The sequence below is a fragment of the Hyposmocoma kahamanoa genome, unplaced genomic scaffold (assembly GCF_003589595.1).
Source record: "Hyposmocoma kahamanoa isolate Upper Pololo Valley unplaced genomic scaffold, ASM358959v1 92, whole genome shotgun sequence".
NCBI lineage: Eukaryota > Metazoa > Arthropoda > Insecta > Lepidoptera > Cosmopterigidae > Hyposmocoma > Hyposmocoma kahamanoa.
The window spans coordinates 10,432,962-10,459,991 of NW_020654748.1; the positions used below are offsets into that span (position 1 = coordinate 10,432,962).

At 37.2% G+C, this 27,030-nt stretch overlaps 1 protein-coding gene across 5 annotated transcripts in view; it reads left to right on the top strand.

Annotated features, from left to right (window-relative positions):
- The window catches only part of LOC113236920 (afadin), a 94,547-nt gene that overhangs the window by 21,232 nt on the left and 46,285 nt on the right, over window positions 1-27,030 (top strand). For 4 of the 5 annotated variants that reach the window (XM_026473142.1, XM_026473140.1, XM_026473143.1 and 1 more), the window contains exons 5-9: window positions 573-763; window positions 1,424-1,580; window positions 1,949-2,074; window positions 2,627-2,784; window positions 3,345-3,426. In XM_026473142.1, the coding sequence (XP_026328927.1) occupies window positions 573-763; window positions 1,424-1,580; window positions 1,949-2,074; window positions 2,627-2,784; window positions 3,345-3,426 (714 nt within the window). Of the gene's footprint in view, window positions 1-572; window positions 764-1,423; window positions 1,581-1,948; window positions 2,075-2,626; window positions 2,785-3,344; window positions 3,427-26,536; window positions 26,750-27,030 lie in introns of those variants that run through there. The other variant, XM_026473144.1, reaches the window with a different exon arrangement.

The window sequence follows — 27,030 nt, forward strand, 5'->3', positions numbered from 1 at the left end:
CTGTTTATGAAGTACTGTGTTTGTATCATCTATTTTGGATAGGAATTAATTCGATACTCATTTAAACAAACATGTGTCCCATCACTGCTGACACTGTTAAACTTCTGTTAAACTTTTAAAATGTTAAAACGTTTATAAATTAATTTGTTCCATAGGGAAGAATTGGCAAGACATGCTAGGGTAGGGTATTTACAATGTATCTCATATGACTACTATAGAGTTGCAGTTAACTTAAGAGCACTAAGATCTCTAATAATTATTCTCTAATTGCTACCATAAAGTTCCAACATGTTCTTGATACAAACACATGAGTGACATTTACCCAAACTTCCAATATTTGTCTATTAAAATTCACAACCTTTGAGAATGTATAAATCTAAACTATCACTCATTCACATGCACACGGCATGTTGCAGAAAAATTTTTTACATTTTATGTCTCATCTTAAGAACTACAATACATTCTTTTAATTAATCAAAGCAAGATATACATAGTAGTTACTTAATGAAGTTTTAATGATTACTGGCCGTTTATGCATTTAGGCGATAATATTTAATATTGTATTTCGACAGAGATCCTGATCGAAAAGTTCCGTCCAGACATGCGCATGCTGTCACTCGGGTCTTATTCGCTGTGGGAGACACATGGGCCCGACGACGAGCGTAAGCTAGAGCCTCACGAGAAGCCACTTTTAGTGCAGCTTAACTGGCACGCCGATGATCGCGAGGGACGCTTCTTGCTCAAGTGCCATAGCAGTAACGAGGTGATTATTAAATTAAAAAAATAAAACACGAATATATATTATTAACCTCAGTATCTGACATAATATAATATAATAATAATAATAATAATATAATAAAACATGTAAAAAGTATAGCCAAAAGTGCCGTTATTATTTTAAAGTTAAAAAACAAAACGCGGGAAAAGGTTGTAGAACTGTAACCATTAAAAGAGGTACATATACACTGAAGTTCAGTCTAAAGTTCAGTAAAAATGTCACAGTCCCCTTGATAACATAAAGGCTGTAATAAAAGTCGGATTGTGGTGACTGAATTCGTTTGTTTTTATGAGTTCATTGGCCCTCACAATCAAGATTCTGAACCCCAAGGGGACCACCTAACGCAATTGGTCACCAACATTCGATATATAATGTTTTGCAATAAATCAATACAATGCAAAAATGGAATTTAGTTTGCCGATTTAAAGGAACTTCAACTACCTAAAAGGATAATTTGATTACCTTGAACTTTGCACCTCAAATCGAAAATAAATAAAAACGTAGTGTCATGACAATAGTTAGTAAATTGTTGTAATATTTAGCTAATTTATATTAGCAAAATAAATATTCAAAATGCAAATTCGGCTTTCGCAAAGTCGACATATTACAAATGCCGTGCTTAATTTTTCGACTCATTGTTTTCAGGTGCCTTTATTGTCGGTCAACGAAAAGGGTGATCAAAATTTTAAGCGAAAATTATCTAAGAGAGAGAAAAAAGAACTAAAGAAAAAAGAGAAACTATCCCGTTTGAAATCTGATACCAATAATGAGAATCGACCTGTGGCTGAAAAATTATACACAGGTATATTTATAATTTTAATCGGTTGTTTGATTTCATATTGATTCTATTTGTTAAATCATAATGAAACTACTTGATATTATGAATGCTCTGCATTGATTTCACCCGTTCCCTCTATCCTTTCATACCTTTGGCTAGATAACCTTTATTATAAAGGAGGACATCAATTATACCACCTGGTTTTCCCCGGTTTTTCCACTCCTCCATAAATGTTTAATTCTGGCTCCTGTTCTGCTTTTTAAAAATATTATTACGTCATATGCAGACACATAATAATTAATTATCAGCATATTATTTCGTTGCTAACAAATGTTATGAATAATGTCTGAAATAAATTTTAATTTTATTATCATTTTTATTATTTGGTGCAGAGCTGCCGGAGACATCGTTCACGCGCAGCATCAGCAATCCGGAGGCGGTGATGCGTAGACGTCGGCAGCAAAAGCTAGAACGGAAACTACAGCAATTCCGGTCCAAGGACGGCGGTCCAGACACTGGTCAGTGTTATATTTGGTTATATTTAATATTCCTTGTGCAATTAAACTTTCTTGTTATATTGCTTTACGGGGTACAGTAGTGATTTCTTTTCCAATCTATAACATTACAAACTTTAGTTCCGTTTCCTTCGTCGTTTTCTAATTTTAATTCGCTGTGGTCTAGCTCATCTACAATATGAGAACACGTATGACTCGAGCTCTTGCTAGACTTCGTGGAGCATTCAGTCATAAAGCAATTTTATTTCTGAATACCTGTGGCCCAACGGCTTACAGTGTATACTGTGGGCGCTGGATGAGATGCCGGGTTCGATTCCCGGTAGGACCAAATTGGGAAAAACTTTTCTTAATTTGCTCGGCTTTGGGTGTTCTGGGAAGTGGCAGACAGTGAATTCCATTGCTCTGATCCTTATAGCACAGGGAAGTCCCTAGTTCGAGACCAGGCAATTGGTGTGGTTATCTGCCACATTATTATTATCTATTTTAGACTCTCGCCTCTCCCAAGACCTAAAAGATTGATTTAGAATTTATTACTATTATTATTATTGTTCACAGGAGGAACGCTTAAAATCTACGGATCATCACTATGTCCAGATGTGCCTTATAAAACTTTACTATTGTCTGTGGGAGACACGGCTGCTAGTGTTGTTCGCGAAACGCTAGACAAATACGGACTTTCGCGACAAGATCCGCAGCAGTTTTGCATTGTCCAGGTTAGTAATTGCAACATTTGTTATTGCTTTTCAGTTCATGTGGCATACAATGTTTTTCATCCCACATGCAAGGAAGTGTAAAGCAAAGGTAAATTAGGCTTAAAAATTACATTTCATTTAAATTATGTTTACAAAATTATAAGTATCTCAAAAAATATGAAGAATAATATTTTAGTGTGAAAACTTTTTATTTTAACGTTATATATGAATGAAACGAAAAATCTTTTAAATTTACGTGTGCCATGTTATCTATTTTATTTCTGAGAATATGCTTATGAAAATGACAAATGCGATAAGTCTAAATGAATTTATATTAGTTTTATAAAATAAAATAAAAGTGTATTGATTTTTGGGGTCGCCGTAGCTAAACCGGTAGTTTGTCCGTGTCCCTACCTAGCGGAGGAAGCATGGAAATAAATGAAAAATTACCCTCCTGGGACCGTATGTTTAAAATACCGCCTAGTTTTGTTATAATGTTAAAATAGAGTTATGTTCATTAGTATTGTGAGGGTCAGTGTATGTATGTATTGTGAGTGTCAATGTATGATTTATTCGTTTAGGTGGACACAGCAGACAATTCGGAGTCCATCTTGGAGGATGACGAGTGCCCGCTAGCTATCGTGATGACGCATCCCCACCGCAGTGAGTAATGTTTTATACGACCATTGATTTATACTTTATAAGCGCTTACTAGATTTTTGCATTACTGCTTGCATTTATTATGTTTGGCCGCAACACAAATGACGTCTTTGCGCCGAATTGTAGTAGATTTGAATTACTATTTCATTACTAACTGCTGCATAAAATGTGATTTTCTTAAATTTCCAACGTGCGTCACTAGTGACGGGCAAATTAAATGTCGACACCTACGCGGAATAATATATTTTTAAGTATTTTTTTTTTATTAGCAGTACCTGGAGCTTTTTTTTTGTAATACCAAGTAACGGGACGAACAAGTCGTGCGCCTGGTGGTAAGTGACACGCCTATTTATAACAGATGCAGTGCCACTCAGAGCTTTAAATCGCAAAGATCTCGAGGCACTGCCAGTGCGTCCGTCACCCTGAGACATAATTTGACAAGTCCCACATGCCTGTAATTTTACCACCATCCCTTACCATTCAAAACCGGAACTATCTGCGTTCCGGTTTTGAATGGTTGGTTTGGTATGGTGGCTGTATTTCCCTGGACGAACTCCTTTACAAGGAGCTCTACTGCTACTAAAAAAACTTTCCCTGGGAAAGAGTTCGTCCGGGGAAGTATTGCCATCTTACCTATTTTGCCGCCAAGCAGTTTCCTGCTGCCTAAACGTTCTTAATCAATATTAACTGACAACGTACTTTGAAACCGACACTGGCCCAAGCCTAGTGTCCGCCAAGGAGATATAATAATGTGAGCATTATTGTATTCCGGTTTTGAAGGGCAAGGGCGCGTGTACACGTTAAGAAAACCGACGTGTCTGCTACAGAAAAGATGAGAATGGTCTTGTACACGACAAGAACTTTGTCGGAGTTAACCACGAAAACATGTCGTGTCTGTTGCAGACTAGAAAAAGATGAGTATGTACACGATACGAATGCTTTTGGACAGACGTGTGTAGGGTAAAATGTGTCAGTGCATTACGAGTCTTCCTACCAACTGTGGGAAGAAATATGTTGTTGTGTATGTTGACTACTAAGCAACACCCGTCCACGCGCATAAACAGTCGTTTACTGACAATGCACCTCACGCATACAATAGCGGCAGAGCGCGTCGTGTCGGGGGTAGACAAGATTTTTTTCTTGTCCGGCGCCGAGGCCGTGTACACAGTTCGTGTGGTAGAAACGACACGAATTCTTGCGTAGACTATTTTTATTTTCTTATTAAAAATATTTTACAAAATAGAATACTTATTAATCGATAAAAATGTTTGGGACTTGCGTAATACATCAATTGTATATGAATAATATATAATGTAACTGCACTTGAACAGCCTGTACGCTGTACTCATCCAAACGTCAAACTCAGAGGTGGAATATTTTCTTCAAATTTAAATGGAACCAATACTGGGGATGCCCCAACAAAAAATGAATCACCATAATCGGTTTACAAATGCCAGGGTAATCACGTAACATACATAAAAAAACGGTCCAATTGAGAGCCTCCTACTTTTTTGAAGTCGGTTAAAAACTGAGCCACGTACAGAATAGATGAGCACTGTATACTTGTTATAGTCACATTTGTGAAGGCAATCATATGACAGATTTTTGTAAAAGATTTAATTTGCAACATGTCTAGCATAGATGTATAAATATTAATAAAAAATAAAGTTTGATTGTACTAAAAATATATGACGTATTTTTAGGTATAATCATAAAAACAAAAAGTAGTATAAGAGTTAACGCAGTTTTATTATTATATTATATTATATTATATTATATTATATTATATTATACATATATTATATAGTATCGCAGGGTACCGTAAGTGGTGTTATAGGATTAGAAGAAAATTGGAATATAAAAGTAACATACTTTCTGCACTGAAAATAGCGGAAAGTTGCGCGTTTATGATCTTTATTCTCACTGCCTTAAGTTGGCTGGAAGATATCTCTTTTAGAGATAAGTCCACCTTGGTTCACCTCTGCTATAATTTATATTTCTTTGTATAACGCCGTAATAACCCGCACTCGAAGCGAGCAAAATTTTGCCGCGCTCGGCTTCTGTCAGCGCTGTCCGTACACCACCGCTTCCTCGCCTCACGCGTTTCGTACCACAAGATGGCGGAGACCACCGTTCGCGTCACACGCGAACGGTGCTAGTTTTTTTTATTATAGACTGACATTATAATAAAATTCGTGTAACACCTTCAATGTTTCAGTTATTAAAATGTTTTTAACATTATTGGAGTTTTACATTTGTAATTTTTTTCGGTGCAACATAGTGAAGTAAGGTTCCACCATATCAGATTACCGGTCTTTAAATATTTTCATTAAGGCTTTATTTTTTGACTTCGACTAAACATGAAAGTGTCAATCATGTCTGAGGGGCTGGGAATATTTGAGTTTACCCCTAATTGTATTTAAGAAAATAACTATCACGAATCGTGATATTTCGTGAATTCGTCTTTCGTATTGTTTGAATGAAGTATATACTCATGGATTACCACGGCGTATATGTATTTCAAAATTTTTTGTTTATTTCGCGGGTGGAGTCGAAACTTTAATGTTCATAAAAATATTTTTTTTATATAAGACTGATATGAGATAATTAAAATTTGGTAAATGGAATACGAACTATGTTCTAGTCTAATATTATTTTATTTTAATTTCCTCGCAAGCGTGATGAAACATCCTATGTCCCTCCCTTCGTAATTACCTACTTACCGCCTTGTAACATAATGTTGTAAACGTTACATATTATTATTAGTCATTAAATATTATTATCAGTCCACACATTTTTATTAGTCTATACATACGCTAATATCGCAATTCTGGCACAGCTTTAAAATGTCAAACGTGGCAAATAAAAAAATGTGTCTAATGTTTTCGAATGAATACTTCACCTACCATTCGTCGAAAACTACATTAGCTGGCTTCACTCTTAAACATCAATCATCGACATGACTTCAGTGCTTCACTCATTGACAAGCAGGGCAGTTTCTATATGCGTTCATAAGATAAATAAATTATGATTTTTTTACTTGGGATGCTGTATGTTCTAACCACTATGTGGTCTGTGGTTCTAACTTTTTACGTGGAAGCCGTATCACACGAGAGCTTTGTTTAAACCTAGACGACGTACATGCACAATACACACGTATATCGATGACCAAGGTGGCGGGAAAAACTATTGAGCGCTAGTAAAACCAATTTAGGTAACATACTTTTATAATTGGTTCTGGAACAATTTTTAATTGGTTAAACCTAGGTGTGGTTGCTTGACACATTTACATACAAAACTGATGTATGATTGTGTTTGTTTTGTATTATTTGTTGTAAAATGTTGCCAAATAAATTATTTTTCTTTCTTTCTTTTCTTTCTTTCTTTCATATTATTGACATGTAATACCGCCGTGATGTCGCGACTACGTCATTTCATGATTACGCTCCAACAAAGAAATTACTCTTATTTTCAACATCGCGTGTCGTCTCATGTTGTAGTAGTGCCTTAGATTAGGCTTATAGTGCACTTTCATTTGTAGCGTACTGTAGAGAGGCACTTTTTAAAGACAAATTAGGACTGTATCCATGAATACAATATTTATTACGTATTTTCAGATCTAAGCCTGTTGTAGATATCTACTAGATACCAAGATATGTTCTTTTTTCATCCTATTTTATATTATACAACTCCAAACACAAACCTACATTCATTCAGCCAGTATTTCTAATCACACTGCTTAGTCTACAGTACTATCTTGTATAACTTAACTGCCTCCGTGGCCAAACGGTTACCATGCTGGGCTGCCACTCAGAGGTCGCGGGTTCGATTCCCGGACCGGGAGAGACATTTGTGGGGCCTACACTTATTTACTTCATGAGTTTGAGTGTAATTTGTGGTATTCTATGTTTGTGTCCATGATACCCACGATACATGGTTTCCCTAGTGCGAGGTTATGAGTGTGTGCGTTATTATTATAAGATTATAACCCGTAATAAATGAATTAATATGAAATTAAGGTCGTGTAAGTTAATTAACGCAGTGTTACAATGATCGCCGCGCGTAGCTATTGTGGTAAATCTCGTTTTTCTAAGTATTTTTTCAACAATGGCTTTTATGTAATGGTTTTCGTGTATTATTCAAATAATCATTATAGAAAAGGTATTATCCGATTCTGTAGTCTTTATGTAATAATGATATACATTAATTTAAACTTTGACGGTTTGGGTGGTTGCAAGTTATGAAAACGATGGGTCGATCCGAAACAACTTTCATATTCCCCGTAGTCTGGCTTCTGGCGCAGTATGTTTAGGGCCAACGCAAGCCGGCGAACGGTAGGGCAGAGTATTGGAGAGGATTTTATACCCGCCGTACACTGATTTTATGTAATAATTATATACATCAATTTAAACTTAGACGGTTAGCGTGGTTCCAAGTTATGAAAACGATAGGTCGATTCGAAACAACTTTCATATTCCCCGTAGTCTGGCCTCTGGCGCGGTACGTTTAGGGCCAACGCAAGCCGGGGAACGGTGGGGCAAAGCATTGAAGAGGATTTTATGCCCGCCGTACACTGATGAGAGGTATCGCGTACGAAACTGCGAGCGTCCGCCAGCGTACCGTAAAGTCCGCTGGAATGCCACGTCGCTAGAATTTGATTCCGTTCCACTAGTGACTACGCAGTCGAAAAGTCCCCGGCACATTCAGGCCGCAGTCTGCCTGTGTATCCGGGTGCATGCCGGTGGATTCCGTCGCATGCCGTTATCTCCCGCCGCTTTATCTTCTAGCGTGCTCTTCAATGCTGCAGAGTGAAATTGCGCCACGTTGCTCCGAGGTCGATCTCAAAGCATTGAAATTTATACCTTATTTCAATTGAAATGGTATAAAATATGCGTTGATAAATTTAATGTCCTTTGCCTTCCCGCGTGCCAGCTTGCTCTGGCTTTTATATTTATTTTGCCTACGCCACATTGCAAATACGGTGCATTTTACAACGACCTCTTTAATGCCGAAATCTTTTCGTATCACCCGTCTGCCAGCTTGCTCTGGCCTTTATATTTATTTTGTAAACGCCACATTGCAAATAAGGTGCATTTTATAACGACCTCTCCAATGCCGAAATCTCTTCGTATCAATTGAAAATTACTCAGTAATACCCATGTAAGGAAATTGAAATTAAAATATTATTATAGACTTTATTACTGTTAATACTGTAATGTAAAATTTGCGTTACGATTATGCTTTTACCGTATAATATACATATATTTACGAGGCATAGTATAGGATGAAACTATTAAACTTAAGTAGTTTCTGTTTTTACCTTCGACATATACCTCTACTACCATTTTACATATCGTAGTCGCTAGGGACCGCATAAAATATTTGGCAAATTCTGTCGTGAGTGCCCTTAGCGATCACAAGAAATTTGCAATGCTAATATACTTTACGTAGTAACTCCCTAGCTAATTCTATCCCTGTAAAGCTTATCAGTAATGCTAATTTATGAAAGAGATATTGCAAAATAGTATAGTATTCATAAGAGTTTGTTGTATATTTAAAGTAGTAAAATTTCATTCGGGAGGTGGCACTTGACAGGCGTAATTAATTGTAACAAATAATATTCACAAAAATGAATCTGTTATTTCATATTTATATTAATTTAAATTAACAGATTTTAAGATATTATTCGTCACAGACTTAACATAATTCACAAATAAATATCAATCACAAACAACAAGTTATGCTGTATAAACCAACGTGATAGTCCCTTAAATAATAATAATCCCTTAAATACGAGAACTTAGGGCGTTTACATACTACGTCCGATTGGTATTAGTTCCGAATTAGAGAAATGACGGTCCGAAGTAGTCTTATATGATATACTTTTTATATGAGAGTTTGCGCATTAAATCCGAATTCCGTCTTCCGATATCGAATACCTTCAATTCGGATTATTTTCGCGGACCTAAGTAAACACGGTTTGTGATTACCCTTGCGCACTGCGTCCGTAACTGCTGCGCAGGGGGATAAAGGAAACAGCAGATATCGATACATATCTATATATAATAAAATTGAAAGTGGCAACACCCATTACTGAATGGGTGTTGCCACTGAATAAATTTGCCAATGAATAAATTTCTTGATATCTAAGTTCATCGTGATTATTATAAAATGTTCCTGTGAAAAGTCAGTTGAACAGAAGAAGGTGTACCCAAATCTCTCTGACACATCTTCGTATGTGTACAATAACAATTCCCGAAAGACGGCAATGAAAAGGACAAAACTAAGTAGTAATCTCTATGTATAAGGTGTATAAGCGTTATCCGTATTTTTTCGGATTCGTACCGGACGCAGTGAACAAGCGACATCCGAAGTCGGTCCGAGTTTTGTAGACCTGTATATTCTCGGCATTTCTTGGTTTCGGAACGGATGCGAATCGGACGCTGTGCGCAAACGCTCTTATACTGTTTAAATTAGGAAACAAAATAGTTTTGAATTAGAACGTTCAGTGGTATTAAACGGGGATTGAAACTGATTAGTTTTGATTAGAAATGTAACTTACCTTAAGTAGGTTTACCGGTTCATTGCATGAACATTTTGTGATGGCATCAACCGATACTGAACCTGCTTAAATAAACCAGTTTAACTGAGGCCCTTATTGCCATCATTGTTTAATTTTCTTTTACTTGCACCATGCCTCATTGAGAGTGAGAGTGAAACAGCGGCTAGACCCGTCGTCACTCACGCATGTTCATATAGTGCGAATCTGTAGTCTGACATGTAGTCTGTAAAATTAATTTTCGCTAAATATTACATGTGTTCTAATTTGTTCGAATATATTCGTCGTTTTTAAGGCCCCATTTTTATAAAAGCGGAACTTCAGACAGCAAGGAATATCCGCAAACCACCACAGAGTCATTAAATTAGAATGATTTTTGAAAATTAATCACAACTTAGTCCTTACTAAATGGGGATTCTATTTTTTATTATTGCTGACCTACCGATACCTACCGATAGTTAATAATTTCCTATAACTTCAAAATTGTTTTTTTTTTAACATCCTATTGTATGCCAATGGCCTGTTTTAGCAGTACATGCTTGTGCTTAATATAGCCTAAGCACCTAAACCTTTTTTTGTTTGAAAAATGCCAATTACACTGATTTTGCATACAATAAAACTGAAACTGAATAAGATTTAAAAAAAACTGCTTATAGAGAGTTGTAAATGTCGTTTCACTGATTCCACGTATGTTAATAAATCAATTTCGCTAAATGTGTCGATTACATTGTTCATAATAAGGACCGCAGAAATACTCAGGAAGTGTTACTCTCTTTTTCCGAAACGAAACTTCGCAAACGAACGAAATTGAAACGAAGTCTCATCAATGACCTTTCCCTAATTCATTTTCGGACGGGCGCGGGCGCCTAGAAGTTCAGTTCCTTATTTCGTCAACCAAAGGAATGAATAATATTCTGTAGGTCTTTTTTTGTTAATAACTACCGTAAATTACGGTTTTTACTTTAACTTAAAATGAATACAATTGTTACACTTTATATTCAAATTTTACATTTAATATGGGATTCATTAAACATTTCTTGTAATATTCATGCAAAAAACATATAAATAAAGATATTATTATGTATTATTTAATTCTTTGTAGTTGTTGAATTCAAAATAGTGCATATATATTTTTTTAAATATCAAAATGAAGGCGCTTGAATGTCTTGGCACAATTTACTGTTAACATTATCTCCTAAAAAAAGCAGAAATAAGTACACTACATTTTAATTAACTTGCATAATCTTTAATTCCTCTTTAAGGCTTGAACACTCGCGAATGACTTTGACGATTTGACCTCTAAGCAGTAGTAACAATTTTATTCGCCATCTATCGACCACTCGCTTGTACTTACACAAAGTCAAATAAAGATAATTAACTGATGGAAATTCCAACAATAAGAAGTACACAGTACAGTATAACGATACGTACTTTGCGCGAGGTAATAATAAATATACATTAAAATAGGTACTTTATTAACTAAATTGTTAACATTAAAAAGCGTCAAAATCTAAATAGCGAGAACAAGTAGTTTAATTGAAGTTGGAATACTATGTTCTAGTTGTAGCATGGGTTAGTCGTCACAAGAGCAAATATTTGCGATATTTTCTGGATCAGTGGTGGTTCTATTTTCTTTAAAACAAAACTGCTGCAAGCGGCGGTGGGCGATAAATGCAATGCAGTATAGTTTCATTTTTACTAAAAAAAGTGGGTGTCTTTGTGTCCCGCGGTGCAGCACAGCGTCAGTCTGACGTCACCAGCTTGTGCCACCACACCACTACAAAGCGGCTCTACAAAGTGTGACTAGGTTTCTCAACAATAAGGTATATTTCTTTGAAAGGCAAAACATTGGCTGAGCGACATCGGACTGCTTAGGGCGAACTTTGGAAATAGCAATACAATATAGAACTTCAAATGTGTTAAATAATTTTTCTCACGGAAATATCCTGTGTGTGTGTACGTGTTTTAAGCGATTTGTAGATTTTACATAAAGCACGCATGAAAAGATTCCGGGTTCGATTTCCGGCAGTACCAATTAGGCAAATGAACTTTTCTAAAATGGTTTTGGCCTGAGAATAATAACGCATAGAATGATAGTTTCATAAAAAACGAACTGTCACAAGTGAGGCAAAAATCAAATTCATGTAGGCGTAAGCAACTTGTATTTACGCTCGTCGGCACGCACACAAATATACAAATAATTATGCCATGGAATAACATTTCCCTCAAAAGTGGGAAAATTGTATCTTGCTTAACTCATCGTTAAGTTAGAGGTGCCTACAGATTTGTTCGATTTTGTCGATCGTTACTGTCGATCAGGTGCCTACAGATATACTCGATTTTGTCGATCGTTACTGTTGATCGACAACGTCAAGTGACAGGAATTTTCAAAAATTTATTTTTGGTAATCCTTAATGGAAATGGCAAATTATATCTGAATACACGAAGGCGGACACGACTTTTCTCATTTCTAAATCCAAGATGGCGGACACGTTTTTTCGAATAAATGCAATATGGGAATCGTTTTCGAGGTATTCGAGGTGCTCATCACGAATATGGCATTTATTTCTAAATCCAAGATGGCGGACACGACTTTTGAAATAAATGCAATATTGGTATCATTTTCGAGGTATTTGGGGATGCTCATTACGAATATGGCACTCATTTCTAAATCCAAGATGGCGGGCACGATTTTTCATATAATGGCAAGTTGGGGATCGTTTTCGAGGTATTTCGGGGAGCTCATTAGGAATATAGCACTTATTTCTAAATCCAAGATGGCGGACATGACTTTTCAAATAATAGCAAGTTGGGTGTCGTTTTCGAGGTATTTGGGGGTGCTCATTAAGAACATGGCACTAATTTCTAAATCCAAGATGGCGGGCACGATTTTTCGAATAATGGCAAGTTGGGTGTCGTTTTCAAGGTATTAGGGGCTGCTCATTCCGAATAGGAGCACATATTTCTAAATCCAAGATGGCAAAGAATTAGAAGAAGAAGAATTAGAAGTCTTGTCCCCCATCTTGTATTCAGATATACATGCCATTTCCTTTTCAAAAATACATTTTTGAAAATTGTTGTCAACCATCTTGGATTTAAAAATTAATGCTACATTCGTAATAAGCACTCTAAAACTCCTCGAAAACGTCTATAATTCTCAATCCTTACTGTCGACCGACAATGTCGAGCAAATCTGTAGGCACCTTATTAAATACTACCCAATTCTTATTTAACTCATATATGAACAAAAACCTACAAGCGAGTTTAAGTGCGACTATCGAATTTGAATATATAAATAGCCTGATATTATCTGTGGGTATGTTTATATGAAAAGTACACGATAACAATTAAGAACCTGAACCTGAAAGTTATTTATACACGATTTTGGAGAACTGACGATGACTTTTTAGTCAGTGTTAGTTTCCTGAAATAATTTTAGTTAAGAACTTTTGAGGCTGGGCAAGACAATTTTTTTAAATGAGTGTATGATGAACAAGAATAATGTTTTTTCACATGAAACTAATGAAGGCAAATACTAAATATATTTCGTAAAAATAGCTAACGTAAATTCCCTACAATCTTGTTGCGGCGGTGTACATTTGTAGAAATTTTGCAACCGTCGCGATATTCTCGAAAAATTACGTAATATAATTATTTTGAAACAGAATAGCAAAATGGGGAGAAAAAACCCGTTACTTTGCAACATTTTCGTATCTTGTTGCAACGAAATTAATTTTCTTTTTTAGTGAATATTTAGATAAAAATACAAGTTGAACCGTGTTACTTCCTTGTGGAATGTGATGTTAGTGTCTATTTTATATTTGTCTGATCTATTTTTAAACCCAATTACCGCACATTTCGTCATTTTTAGCAAAAATTTTTGAGCTGCTTGCGGTTGAACTTGACTTTGAGCACTGACAGCCCGCTCGCTCGTGTAAGCCCATAGGGCGTCCTACAATTTGCCTCACTTAGCGTGTGCAGGCTAGGTTTCTATGCGTTATTATTCTAAGGTTTTGGCCTAGGTGGTGTGTGAATTCCGTAACTCTTGGTCCTGGGTTTGATTTCCGGTAGAACTAGTTTCGGAAATGAAATTTTTTTAAATGGTTTTGGCCTAGGTGTTCTGCATAGTGCCGCGGGTGTATTCCGTAATTCTTGGTCCCGGGTTCGATTCCCGGTAGAATCAATTTGGGAAATTAACATTTCTGAAATGGTTTTGACCCAGGTGTTCTGAAAAGTGTCGCGAAGTGTATTCCGTAACTCTCGGTCGCGGGTTCGATTCCCGGTAGAACCAATTTGGGAAATGAACTTTTCTAAACTAGTTTTGGTCTAGGTGTTCTTGGTAGTGCCGCGGAGTGAATTCCGTACACCTTAGTCTCCGTCGATCGATTCCCGGTAGAACCAGTTTCGGAAACGAATTTTCCTAAAATGGTTTTTTGTTACTAGGTGTTCTGGGTAATACCGCGTAGTGTATTCCGTAGCTCTTGGTCCCGGGTTCATTTAGTTCCGGTAGAATCAATTTGAGAAATGTACTTTTGTCTGTTCTGTTGCCAACCACCTGGTCTCAAACTAGGGAACTCCCTGTACTCCTTATGAGTGCAAGAGAAACTGAATCCGAGCGTTAGGCATTACCAGAAACCCGGACCAGACCCCCCAAGTTCAGGAAATTCATTTAAACAAATTTGTTGTACCGAGAATCAAACCCGAGACCAATGGCAACGGAATTCACTCCACGGCACTAGAACACCTAGGCCTTCTCTTCCAGAACACCTAAACCTTTTCATCCAGTGCCATATTATTATAGACTGCCTCTGTGGCCGAACGGTTACCATGCCGGACTGCCACGCAGAGGTCCCAGGTTAGATTCCCGGGCCGGGAGAAATATTTGTATGGCCTATATTTAATTCTCTCGTGAGTTTGGGTGTAATTTGTGGTTGTCTATGTGTGTCCATGGCACCCGCAACACAGGGTTTCCCTAGTGCGGGGCTATGTTGAGTGTGTGCATTAAAAAAAAAAAAAAAAAAAATTGCATGTATATTGTACAAATTCCATACTTCACCTTAGATTTATTTTTTATTTCGGTAGTCTTTGTTAGTTATTTAAAAAGATGCAATGTAAATATAAAGAAATAACTAATTTATAAAATCTAAAATATAACAACAAAGTGAAATATATATATATATTAAAAACAGCCACTTTTTGTGGCATAACCTGCTTAACAACACACGCGCAGTCCACCCGTCGCAAAGCCTGAAAGGCGACTGAGCGTAGTACTACGCAGACCTCGCGAGTGGGAAGAAATTATGTTTTTCAATTAATAACACTTAACTTTTGAACTATATAAGTTAAAAAAAAAAACAATACATTCTGTTTGAAATGAAATTTTTTATTCAATTTGAAGGTCGCAACTGTAACTAGCAATCATATATTTTTTTTGTTATTATTGGAGTATTATTATTATCAAGAGTTTAATTTAAAAAGAGCCTAATTCGTCAATCTGGCATTTCTTCCAGCCTTAATTTAATTCCTTGAGTAGGCCTTTGGCCAGCAGTTGTAGCGCTTGAGCTGAAGAAGCAGCAAATTAAAATACCAGCCCTTATACAAACGTTGGCTCGATTCCATGATGTCTTTTTTTTTAAAGTAATAAGGGCACTATTTCTTGGCACAACTCTTCAAATAATTGCTGACTGAGCCTTTGATTAACTACAAACTCTAAGTCGGGAATTTCACTCACTCATACGTTGTTGGTTGCACTGGCGGCGACGGTATTTTCTACACTCTAAATGTTCTTCATGCAGAACCTCGATTGATAATAGTATTCTTGCAGCCATTTCAATCAAATTTGTAACAAAATTCACACTTACGAACATCAAAAGGTATCAATTTTTAGTATCCTTAATTTGAGGTTAATAATCCGAAGAATTATCTCTCAAATTCAAATTATCGTTCTTTTTTATGATACCAAGTGCCTGGGCGAATAAGTCGTGCGCCTAAAAGTAAACGACACGCCTGTCCATAACAGTTGCAGTGCCACTTAGAGCTTTGAAACACAAAGATCTGAGGGGCACTGCCACGGCGCCCGTCACCTTGAGACATAAGTTAATAAGTCTCATGTGCCTGTAATTTCACCAGTATCCTTACCCTGCAAAACCGGAACGCAGTAATGTTCACATTTTATTGCTTGGCGGCAGAAATAGGCGAGGTGGCACTACTTCCCTGGACGAACTCTTTCACAAGGAGCTCTACTGCTATAATACAATGCGTTCGGACGTTCGATGACCATGGACACACATATAGACAACCACAAATTACACCCAAACTCACGAGAGAAATAAATGTAGGCTATACAAATATTTCTCCCGTCCCGGTACTCGAACCTGGGACCTCGCCACGCAGAGGCGTGGCAGCCCGGCATGGTAACCGTTCGGCCACGGAGGCAGCAACTTAGAGTAGGTTTAAAAAATCTAAACGTCAAATAGTTTTCCTTCGTACGAAATTTCGTAACGAAATCGAACCCTGGTAAGAAACGTACGAAACTTCGATCGAAATTTCAGTTTTCGTTGAGTTAGAGTAAACCCCCGTCTTGTTCGTCAAAACTGCCATATGTACCACGACAGTCATGTGTGTCGTTTCGTTTGTGTATGTCATGTCTGATATTCTTCATGTCTGTAACTGCATTTAATAGTACTAAACATGAAACCGGAAATGTAACTAATCTCAAGTATGTTTGCCGGTTTCATTGAATGAACATTTTATGATTTCTCGTTTCCATCATCGACGATTAATCATTTCCTATAATTTCAAATGTGTTTTCTTAACAACTTATTGTGTACCAATGGCCTTTTCACCAGTACAGACTTGTGCTGAATATTCGTTCACCACAAATACTCAGTCCATGTCTGTCAAAACTGTCTCATCGGCCATGACAATTGCGTCTGTTATATTTTTCACGTCTGTCACGGCATGTCTGCCATGCCCGTGATTCAATTTTTCACTGAGAATTTTCCTTCTCCTGTTTGTTGCTGCCACAAAACCACAGGGTACGCGGCACGTAGTATACTTCGCGTCTAACAATACAAATAAATAACGACGACACGAGCTAGCCAAATTTTCGGGAGCGATTGAAGATTTTTAAAAATAACACTATGATTAACTAGGACATCCGACCGATTCGGAGGCTGGATATTTAATAATGAATTACAAAATATAATTTCTAAAACTAAGGCCTTATCTATTCTTGGAGTTGTTATGTACTTTAGCGCATTGTGCAGCGTCTGGTGTTTACAAGTACATGGGTATGTACCTCGCTTGTGATGCCTAGAGTTAAGCTCTAATTTGTATGGAGCGCGGGCTACCACAATGCATAACTTCTCCCTCATTGAGAGCGAAATTATGGGGCGCGTTAGAGCAACGATTATTTCACCACTTATTAAGTATTTGGACTCTATATCTAAAAATAACTAAAATAACAAAAGCAGATGACATAATAATATAGAGTAGTACGGTGGCTAAACTAACACTTTTAAGTCTCAATCCGTTTTCACTATCACTTTTCACATTTCCACTTGTCGTTTGTTCTTCTTTCAGCGTGTACGTTACATATTTCAGGTCATCAAGATTTATGCCTTTCAGATTCACCTTGCTAGTTCCTCTGAATTCAACAGATTTCAATTCTGGTAGAGTTGTAATGGGGGTGACTCTATAATGCACGCTTTCAGAACTGTAGTGAAATTTTCCTTTTTTGGCAGAGCCGAGGGTAGAGGATACAGTTCTCATCGATACTCAAAATATAAGTGCTCCAAAGAGTCTCTCTGCTGACATCATTAGAACACTGTTTAGTAAGAATAGTGTCGGTTTTGCTGAATAATATCCAACTCACAGGGCTGATCCGCTGTAGTTTGACGCTCTCTATATTAACTTCGCGAATAATGCAGAGTGAAAGATTTGATTTGAACTCTATTAATTGTTCTACACAGGTGCTTTCAGGATAGCTGATAATATGATTTTCAGTACATAAGAATTGGTTGTCTGATATCTCGTCGCACGCACTAGTGACGGGCAGGAATTTCGGACCATTCATCAAAGGTACGGATAATTTGGGATTATTATTTTTGTACCATTTCCAGATAAAATAGGCAATGAATAAATTTTGAAGTAATTATATGTAACATTATCTGTATGTGGCACTTCCATTATATACGTGATCTGGTTCCCTTTTACAAAAGTCTTAACTACCATCGTACGTTCTATCTTAACTAGGTTATTTTTACTGACAGGATCAGGTAAGTTACAAATGTTTGACATATTATTTAAAATAGACAATTCCGTAATGTTCACAACGGACTGGTGTAGTATAGAAACGTTACTGAGGGCTAAAGCAGTCTCTATTTCACTTAAAGTTAAATAAATCGTTCGGAAGTTATTTATGAACATACTGAATAGATTTAGTATGTAAATAGAGTACTTTACCAGAGTTGTTTTCTTTTGTGGCAATCAGTGTCACTATTTTTTCAATTCGTTTTAAACGTTCGTCCAAAATTTGTGAATTTTTATCTAATGTTTCTGTACTAATGACCAAACAACCTAACATTTTAGTTATAATAGTAAATTTTTTATCGGTGTGAGTTTGTTTGTCCTTCAATTCTAAAATAAATTTATCAGATTTTTCGGCATCTACCTACCTACATACCTACTATTTTCGGAGACTACCAGTGATCAGTTTTATTAGGGAACCTAATGGGTTTATTAGACCTCGTTTAGATCTGGACGTTGGGATTAGTTGTTCGAGTTTATCAATAGTTTTGTCCAACATGAACTCTGCTTGGTTGCTAATATTTTCAAATTCATACTGAAATGGCTTGTTAATATCTATTAACCTACTAAAATTCCTATATGTAATAATATGAAAAGTCAGATCGTTCTGAATCAAACTTAAATCTAATATCTTAACTATGACCCATTTATCTTCCAGCTTGAAAACTTGTCCAAAGGACAAGTATTCCTAAGTTGACTGGAAGTATTCCTGAGTTTCTTTTGAATTTGAATGCTCTGGACTTCCTTCACTACTATCAGAATCAGGGCCAGGAGGGCGACGTGGCACCTGTGGAGGACGTGAGACGTTCTTAATAGGGACCTTGTCTCCCTTTGCCCTATCAAAATAGGAAAAACGTTACGTTTGTTTTTTCCCTTTACTTTAGCTTTATGAAACTTCGGTTTATCTTTACCTTTACTCATGTTAATATCTCTTACAGAAACTGTCTCACCTTGAGACAACTCTAAACGTTCTTCTCCAGCTTTTCTTTCTCTAATCTTTTGCTTGTCGTGCAAAATTTTATCTGAGATGTATTCATATAGGAATTTAGTGCGTTTCGCGTGATCTTTTTCGTTCGTTGTGTATAAGCTCGATTGGCTTCCGGGATGAAAATTGAGTTCGAGTCGGTGTGACCGAACACTACTTCGAATGGCGTTAGGCCCGTTGCAGTATGGATGCTATTGTTGTATGCCATGATGGAGTAAGTCATTATAGAAGCTGTATCGGTACATCGTCGGTCATACTTAGCTAACCGATATGTTTCGATAATTGTGGAGTGGAATCGTTCTACAATTCCAGTCGAGCTGAGGTTATTAGGCGTTGATATGTGAAGTTCCACTTTATGGAAGGCTAAAGTTTCTCTCATAAGCTCGTTGTTAAACTCAGAGCTGGGATCGCAGCTGATTTTTCTAGGGGTGCCGTAAAATGAGAAATATTATATTAATGCGCGTACTACTTCTGATATAGACCGATTCGGGATTTCTATAGCCAGTCCGAGTTTGCTAAATGCGTCCACTAAGGTTAGGTACGTTTTGTTGTGTATTGAAAATAGGTCTATAAAAATGTCTTGAAAGCGGGTATTTTGAGTTTGCGTTAGTTGCAATATGGGTTTTATGGGTTTCCTGTCATACTTCATCTTGCGACATAGCTCACATTCATTCAAAATTACCGAAATAGTGTCTTGCATATTATTCCAAAAATAATTTCGCCGAATTCGGGCCATTGTTTCGTTAATGCCCCTATGACAACTTTTGCCTTCATGTAATTTCCGGATAATCGCAACCTGTTGCTTTTCATCCTCAACATATATCACTCGGTCGGTACATTAAAAAAATTGTACATTTCCACTCTTAAATAAATTAATTACCACTCTAGCAAAATCCTTTCAAAGTGTTTTGGTCTCGAAATAAATGAAATATTTTCCTTTGTTTTTTATGTACTTTAGCAAAAATTCTTTTATCATATCGTTATCGTTTTCAGGAATATGTACTTATAAAATTTTGTGTTTGGGCCTGGATAAGTCTTTTACTGAGAGATGTGGTCTATGCAAGAGGTAAACAAGAATTTGGTTGTGTTTAGTGTCTATAGCTTCTCTAAGTATGGGTATTCCGTGAAATTCAAGTTCATCATCGGAGTGTGCTGTGCTGGTTCTACTAGAAGAGTCCGACGGCAATGGGTAGGTACCGTCGTTGTCAAGAGCTAACGTTTCAGGGACGTCTATGGTTGAAGAGGAGTCAGAAATCTGTATCAAGTCAGTCTTACTATCTAAATCGTTGATGCTCACTACCATTGATTGCTTTTCAAGTTCGGAGTCAAGAGCATTCATTTGAATGCGAGACAAGGCGTCAGCGTTTGTATTTTGCTTCACGTTTTTTTAAATAATATCGAAATCGTATTCTTGTAGCCGCAAACGCCATCTCGTCAATTTACTGTTAGGTTCTTTGAGAGAGTACAGTCAGGCTAATGGTCGATGATTAGTGTAAATGTGAAATTTACGTCCATACAAATATGGCCTAAAGTGTCGGACCGCCCAAATTATCGCTATAAGTTCGCGTTCAATTGTGCTGTACTTAGACTCGTTGTCACTTAAGGTCCTACTTGCATAAGCTACATGTTTATCAGAACCCACAGGGCCTTAGGACAAAACAGCACCTAAGGCTACTGTCGAAGCGTCGGTTGTAAGAATAAAAGGTTTTTCCATATCGGGGTATTGCAGAAGAGGAGCTCTTGTCAGAAGTTCCTTGCATTTTTCGAAAGCCTCAATGTACCTGTGGTCAATTTTAATTTTGTTACGCATTTTTAGATAGGAAGTCAGGGGTTCAGTAACTTTTGAAAGTTCTTTTATGAAACGTCGATAGTAACCGACTAATTCAAGGAAACTCTTTATTTCAGTCGTTGTTTTCGGTAGGGAGAAGTTCAATACGGCTTTTATTTTGTCATCATTCGGTTTTAGTCCTTTTTTCGTGATTGTGTGTTCTAAGTACTGTACTTCAGGTCGTAAACATTCCGATTTGTCTAATTGTACTTTTAGATTTGTCTGTCGAAGTCAGTCAAATACCGTTCTTAATTTTGAGATATGTTCCTGCAAACTGGATGAAAATACTATTATATCGTCGAGGTATACAAGGCAATATGTTCCATGCAGTCCACGAAGTATATTGTCCATAGCGCGCTGGAACGTGCCAGACGCGGTTTTGAGGCCAAACGGCATTCGTGAAAATTCATAATGCCCGAATTGGGTGCTGAAGGCCGTTTTGGATCGATCGCTTTCATTCACCTCAATCTGATGATACCCACTTGCTAAATCCAATGTCGTATAATAATGAGGGCTTTTCCTAGTTTATCAAAATGTCTGTTATATTCGGCAGGGGGTATTTGTCGTCAACCGTTATTTCATTTGATCGTCGGAAATCGATCACCATCCTAAATTTTTTAATGCCTGAGGCGTTGGTTTTTTTTGGGACTAAATGGACAGGAGCGCTCAACGGGGAGTGCGATTCTTGTATCACGTTATCTTAAAGCAGTTTCTCAACCTGATTTTTGATTTCTTCAGATAGAGCCCTTGCTTGTAAGGCTTAGTACAAATCGGTTCCTCGTTTTTGATCCGTATAAAGTGTTTAACATGGTTTGTAAAGGTTAGGGGTAGATGTTCACTGTAGAAAATGTCCTTGTATTCTTCACACAATTTTGAAATACTTTCTCTTTCTTCTTCATTCATGTGGTCAAGTCTTAATTTATTTAAGTTCTAGTCAATAACTTGCATACTTCAATATTATTCATACTATGTACCGTATTCACTTCGCATCTTGTAGGATCGTATTTAAAAATTTTGAAAGGGCTATGAATTTTTAGTTCCATGTCCTCATTAAGTGTATTTTGTATTAGTGTCGTTGCATAACCATCAATACAGCTAACGAGAGCGGATGGCATTCGAACACCATCTCCGAATACTGTGTAACTTAAAATACCTTCACCAGAGTATAAGTCGTAGGGATTTTCACGCGTGTTTCAGATCGAGCAGGGATGTTCACCGAATATCTTTCATAATTCTGTATTCAAGGTTTGCATTTTCAGGTCAATTATAGCACCTAATTTAGTCAAGAGGTCATATCCGGTCAAACCGTCACATTTTCAATCTACATTAAAGACATAAAACTTATGAACTTCTGCATGTCCAAATGTTGGGGTAGGGATATAGCGATAACTTCATTGTCGTGGCTACTTGCGTGTGCACTAACTACTTCGAAAAGCTCGTGTCGAATTTGTGGGCGGAAATACTCATAAGCCTTTTTGGGATTGATGAATGATCGCATACTTCCTGTATCGATCATGAAATTAGCATTTATCTCGGGAATATGTATATATGGTAATTTTAGGCGTTTATCGCAATTAAGTTCTATCACTTGTTTTTGTTGTTCCGGGCAATTAAAGAAAAATTTACAGGGCTGGGAGTCGTCGAAACTGACTCTATATCAGCTTCTATATTATCATTACTTGCTTCGATCGCTAAGTAGTCTCGCGTGTAATTATTTTCAGGGTTACTATCTTCGGGGTAAGTATTTTCAGAGTAATTCTCTGAGTGAAAGAGGTCATCTCCACGGTAAGTATCGCTGTCACACAATTCTAACTCATTAACACGGAACCCTTGTGGCTGACTTCTCCTAAGGATTACAGAACGCATAGTCACGTCCTCTGGATACCTAGCTGGAGCGGTATAACGCTGCTGATTATTAGCCTGATATGGTTTGCCAAACTGTTGGGGTCGCATTGTAGCTTGGGGTTGCAGACCTGTTGGTCTATATCCAAGTTGCATTGGAGGGTTACGCGAATATTGCGGGGGTGGTACGTTACCAAATTTAAAATTTTGGGTATTTTGGTAATTAGGCCTATAGCCAAATTGTTGCTGAGGTTGTGTATTAATCTGCCTTTGAGGTATACCAAAATTAAATTTTGGGGGTGGATTTTGACCTTGGGAAGTGTTAGGTCTGTTGCCAAATATATTATTTGGGTTTATTGAGTTAGGTTTAGAACCAAAGAAGTAACTGTTGCTGGGATGTGGCGCCGATGGCTTTTGAGTTGAAAGAGAGTTCGTTTTATTTTTTGTGTTATACTGATCTAAGAAATTCACTTCTTCTAATACAATTTCAAGTGCACCTTCTAAAGTTTCAGGGGTATGTAGACGGACAACGCGCACTTTTTTTTCCGGTAATTTATATAAAAAACGTTCAAACCCATGTTATTATAAATAATCATTTTACTTTGTTTCATTTTTTCGTCATCAATTAAATTAACCTTTGAAAATAAATTAGAACGAACGGATTGGATTTTTTTACAAAAGTCACCATAACTCTTGCCTTGACGAATTTTTAAAGATTCCAATTCAATTGCAATGCACTCTTCCGAGCGCGAATCTCCAAAATGTTGGATTAACAATGCCTTAACTTCATTCCACAAATCGATGTCGTCGCGTTCGCTGATAAGAGCGGAGGCGTCACTGCTCAGGCGGCTAGTCACCGCGTGCATTACATACTGGTTTTGAGTTTGATTCCCGCGAAAACGTGCAATTATCTATTCACTTTTTCTTATGTATAAATTAAGTTGTGGTCTATCTTCATTAAATTGTGGAATAAGTTTCAACATTTCATTTGGAATCAAACGAATTTCCTCCATGCTGTACTAAATTTACTTTAAAATAACTTAAACTTGCGCAATAAGAACTAATATTCGCCCTATGGTGTTTTATATAGAGACACGCACTTCACTTAAAAATCTTTACGTCAAATTTAAATTTTAATACACTTTTAATTAAATCACTTAGAAACCAGATTACGTTAAAATGGGAGAGGGTTGATCCCAAGATAACTGAACCAAGAGAATGATAGGTCTTACTCACCAGCCCGCCGCTCTCATGTTCTTCTTCATGCTTCTCCGACGTTGATGAATTTATTTGGTTCGAGGATTACCTTAGCTGCACTGCTCAGTCCGTTCACCACATAGTTCGTGTGTATAGTTTGATACTCACGAAACAGTTTTTATGGCGAAAAAAAAATACTTTTGAATAAAAATCACTTTTTGAGTTACTCGGACGTGAGACGACAGCCACCGTGGTAAGCCTATCGGCTGCGCGAGTCAAGTTTTCGGGAGCGATTGAAGATTTTTTTTAAATAAAACTACGATTAACTAGGACATCCGACCGATTTGGAGACTGGATATTTAATAATGAATTACAAAATATACTTTCTAAAGCTAAGGCCTTATCTATTCTTGGAGTTGTTATGCACTTTAGCGCATTGTGCAGCGTCGGCTGCCTACAAGTATATAGGTATGTACCTCGCTTGTGATGCCTAGAGTTAAGCTCTAATTTGTATGGAGCGCGGGCTACCACAAAGCATAACTAGCTACCTACTAAATCTATTTGTTGAGTTTTCAACAACTATAACCGAGAAATATGAAGTGACAAACGAAATTCAAATGAATAAGCACATAGAGCTCGCTGCAAGCGATACTTGTTGTAAAACAGGTAATTTTAAAAATTAAAAATAATTTAAAATAAATAAAAAAAAACCGTTTTTATTTTGGTCGTATTTGTTGAATTCCTAGTCATGGTATTGTATCTCATCGAATTATGCCATTTTAAGCACTGTCATGTAAATGGTAGAAATGACCAGGGGTGAATGAGATTGTGAAACTAACTTCTATATTGATTAATCAACACGCGGTGTTTATTCGGACACATTAAACTATGAACATTTTGATCCGTACTGTAAGGTTGGACGTAATTAGTAGGGTATTGATTCCAGCTAGAACAAACCGTTATTATTGATCGAGTTCCTAGGTTTTCGCGATTGTTACACATACACATAAAAAAAACCAGATATACGCGATTTAGATCCGAAGAAATGGTTTCATTTCCTACATTATTACGATTTTTTATTCCTTTAGAATAATCTAATTGGTTTCGCAAATTTCGGCTTAGGCTTTCTTTAACAGAGGAATGTCGTCAATAAATTCAATATTTTGTTATTATTTTAGCCTCTACATCGTGTTTTCGTTGAATGAACTTTGACAAAGATATGTAAGCTAAATTAAAAACGACCAGGTGATCTATGCTTATCAGTAGGACGTATACATATATGGGACGACGAGGTAAAATTAGTTAGTATCTATAATAATAGTAAAAGACTCCATTGATTACTTTGTAGTACCACCGACGACCTTATAATATTGAGATTATTATAAAAATATGCAGCCGATCAATCGAGATAAATCCAACGATTCCTCAAACTTTGAAATAAGTTTAGGCTCTATGATGGAACAGATGTACACTAATACATATCTTGCTAAAAATCTTAACTCCCTTTTGGCTCCTTCGTGTTGGGGTCGACTTGGACAAACACTATGTAAATCGCAATAAACCAGGAGCATGCGCCTAGAGCACCTCCAATTCTGTTTTATAAATTTACTGTGTTTCAAATGAAACGAATGTTTACACTCGCACGGATTTTGTCGGTTATTGTGATGTTACGTAATATATTATTTGTAACATGTGGACTCGATAAAGTGAACAGGGCCGGATTAAAATAAACTGTTACCGAGGGCCTGACCAATTTGCAGTCCAAGCTTTGTATGTAATCAAAAATTGTCCTCTAATAATTAATTTATTCATAACATTGAAATATCGAATATACGTAACTTAGATAGTATAAGAATATACATAACTTTGATTGTCTTTTGTCTGTCTGTCTGTCTGTCCGTCCGTCCGTCCGTCCGTCCGTCCGTCCGTCCGTCCGTCCGTCTGTCTGTCTGTCTGACTCTCATCCACGCATTCGCACGCACACACCACACGCACGCGTATATACCTGGAAAGAGAAGCCTGGTTAGACCGCTGAAGGCTGCAGTCTGTAGCCCCCTGCATAGGCCTCTGACTAAACATTAATGACCTAAAATTTAGTCACAAATTATATTCCGACAATTTCTGTGTGGTTTGGGTGCGTTTGAAAGAACGTGTAACTTTGACTTTTGTGAAGTCGTTGAAAAGTGTACGTTGCTGTCATTTTATTTTAAAAGTAGTTTCTGTACTAATAAAAAAATGTGATTGCAGAAAGTGAATGAGGTTATGTCACAGTCACTCACGCGTTATCAAGCTATCAATGACAGAAAAAAAAAACAACAAAAAATCGGTTCAACTCTCGTTTTTATTCATAAACAACGATTAGGCTAAGCAAAGTGAAATCTCAAACATCTGATAGTATAGCTATTGAATTTAAGCTTATTACTGGCGAAGAGTAGATAATTTCCGCGAGGAGGTTTCTGTTGGGCCACACAATGCACTTCGCGAGACACAATGGTGTTAGTATACAGCGGGCGCAAGCGGGGAAGGCGGCAGCGGCAGTCGCCTCGCAGACGCCGCGCAGCGCGCCGCTATACGCGCGTCTCCGACATGGATTGGGGCATCCGACGTAAGTTTGCACGAAACTCCATCCATCAACTTTTGCTTTTTTCAAGCAAAAGTTGACGCTCACAAAGCTCACCCAATAAGGGGGTGCGTGTAAGCGGGTGTTCAGCAGCATTCGGCGTTGCACTGCGATCAAGGGCCGATAGTAAACAAACGCATGTGGCTCCACATAGTAGTCTGACCGGTGTATTCGCAGATGCCGGTCGACTTGCCGGTGATGGTATTTTTAACTCGTTTCGCAGTTCGATGTCCGTTGGTTCGCCGAATCGATATGCATAATTCCGT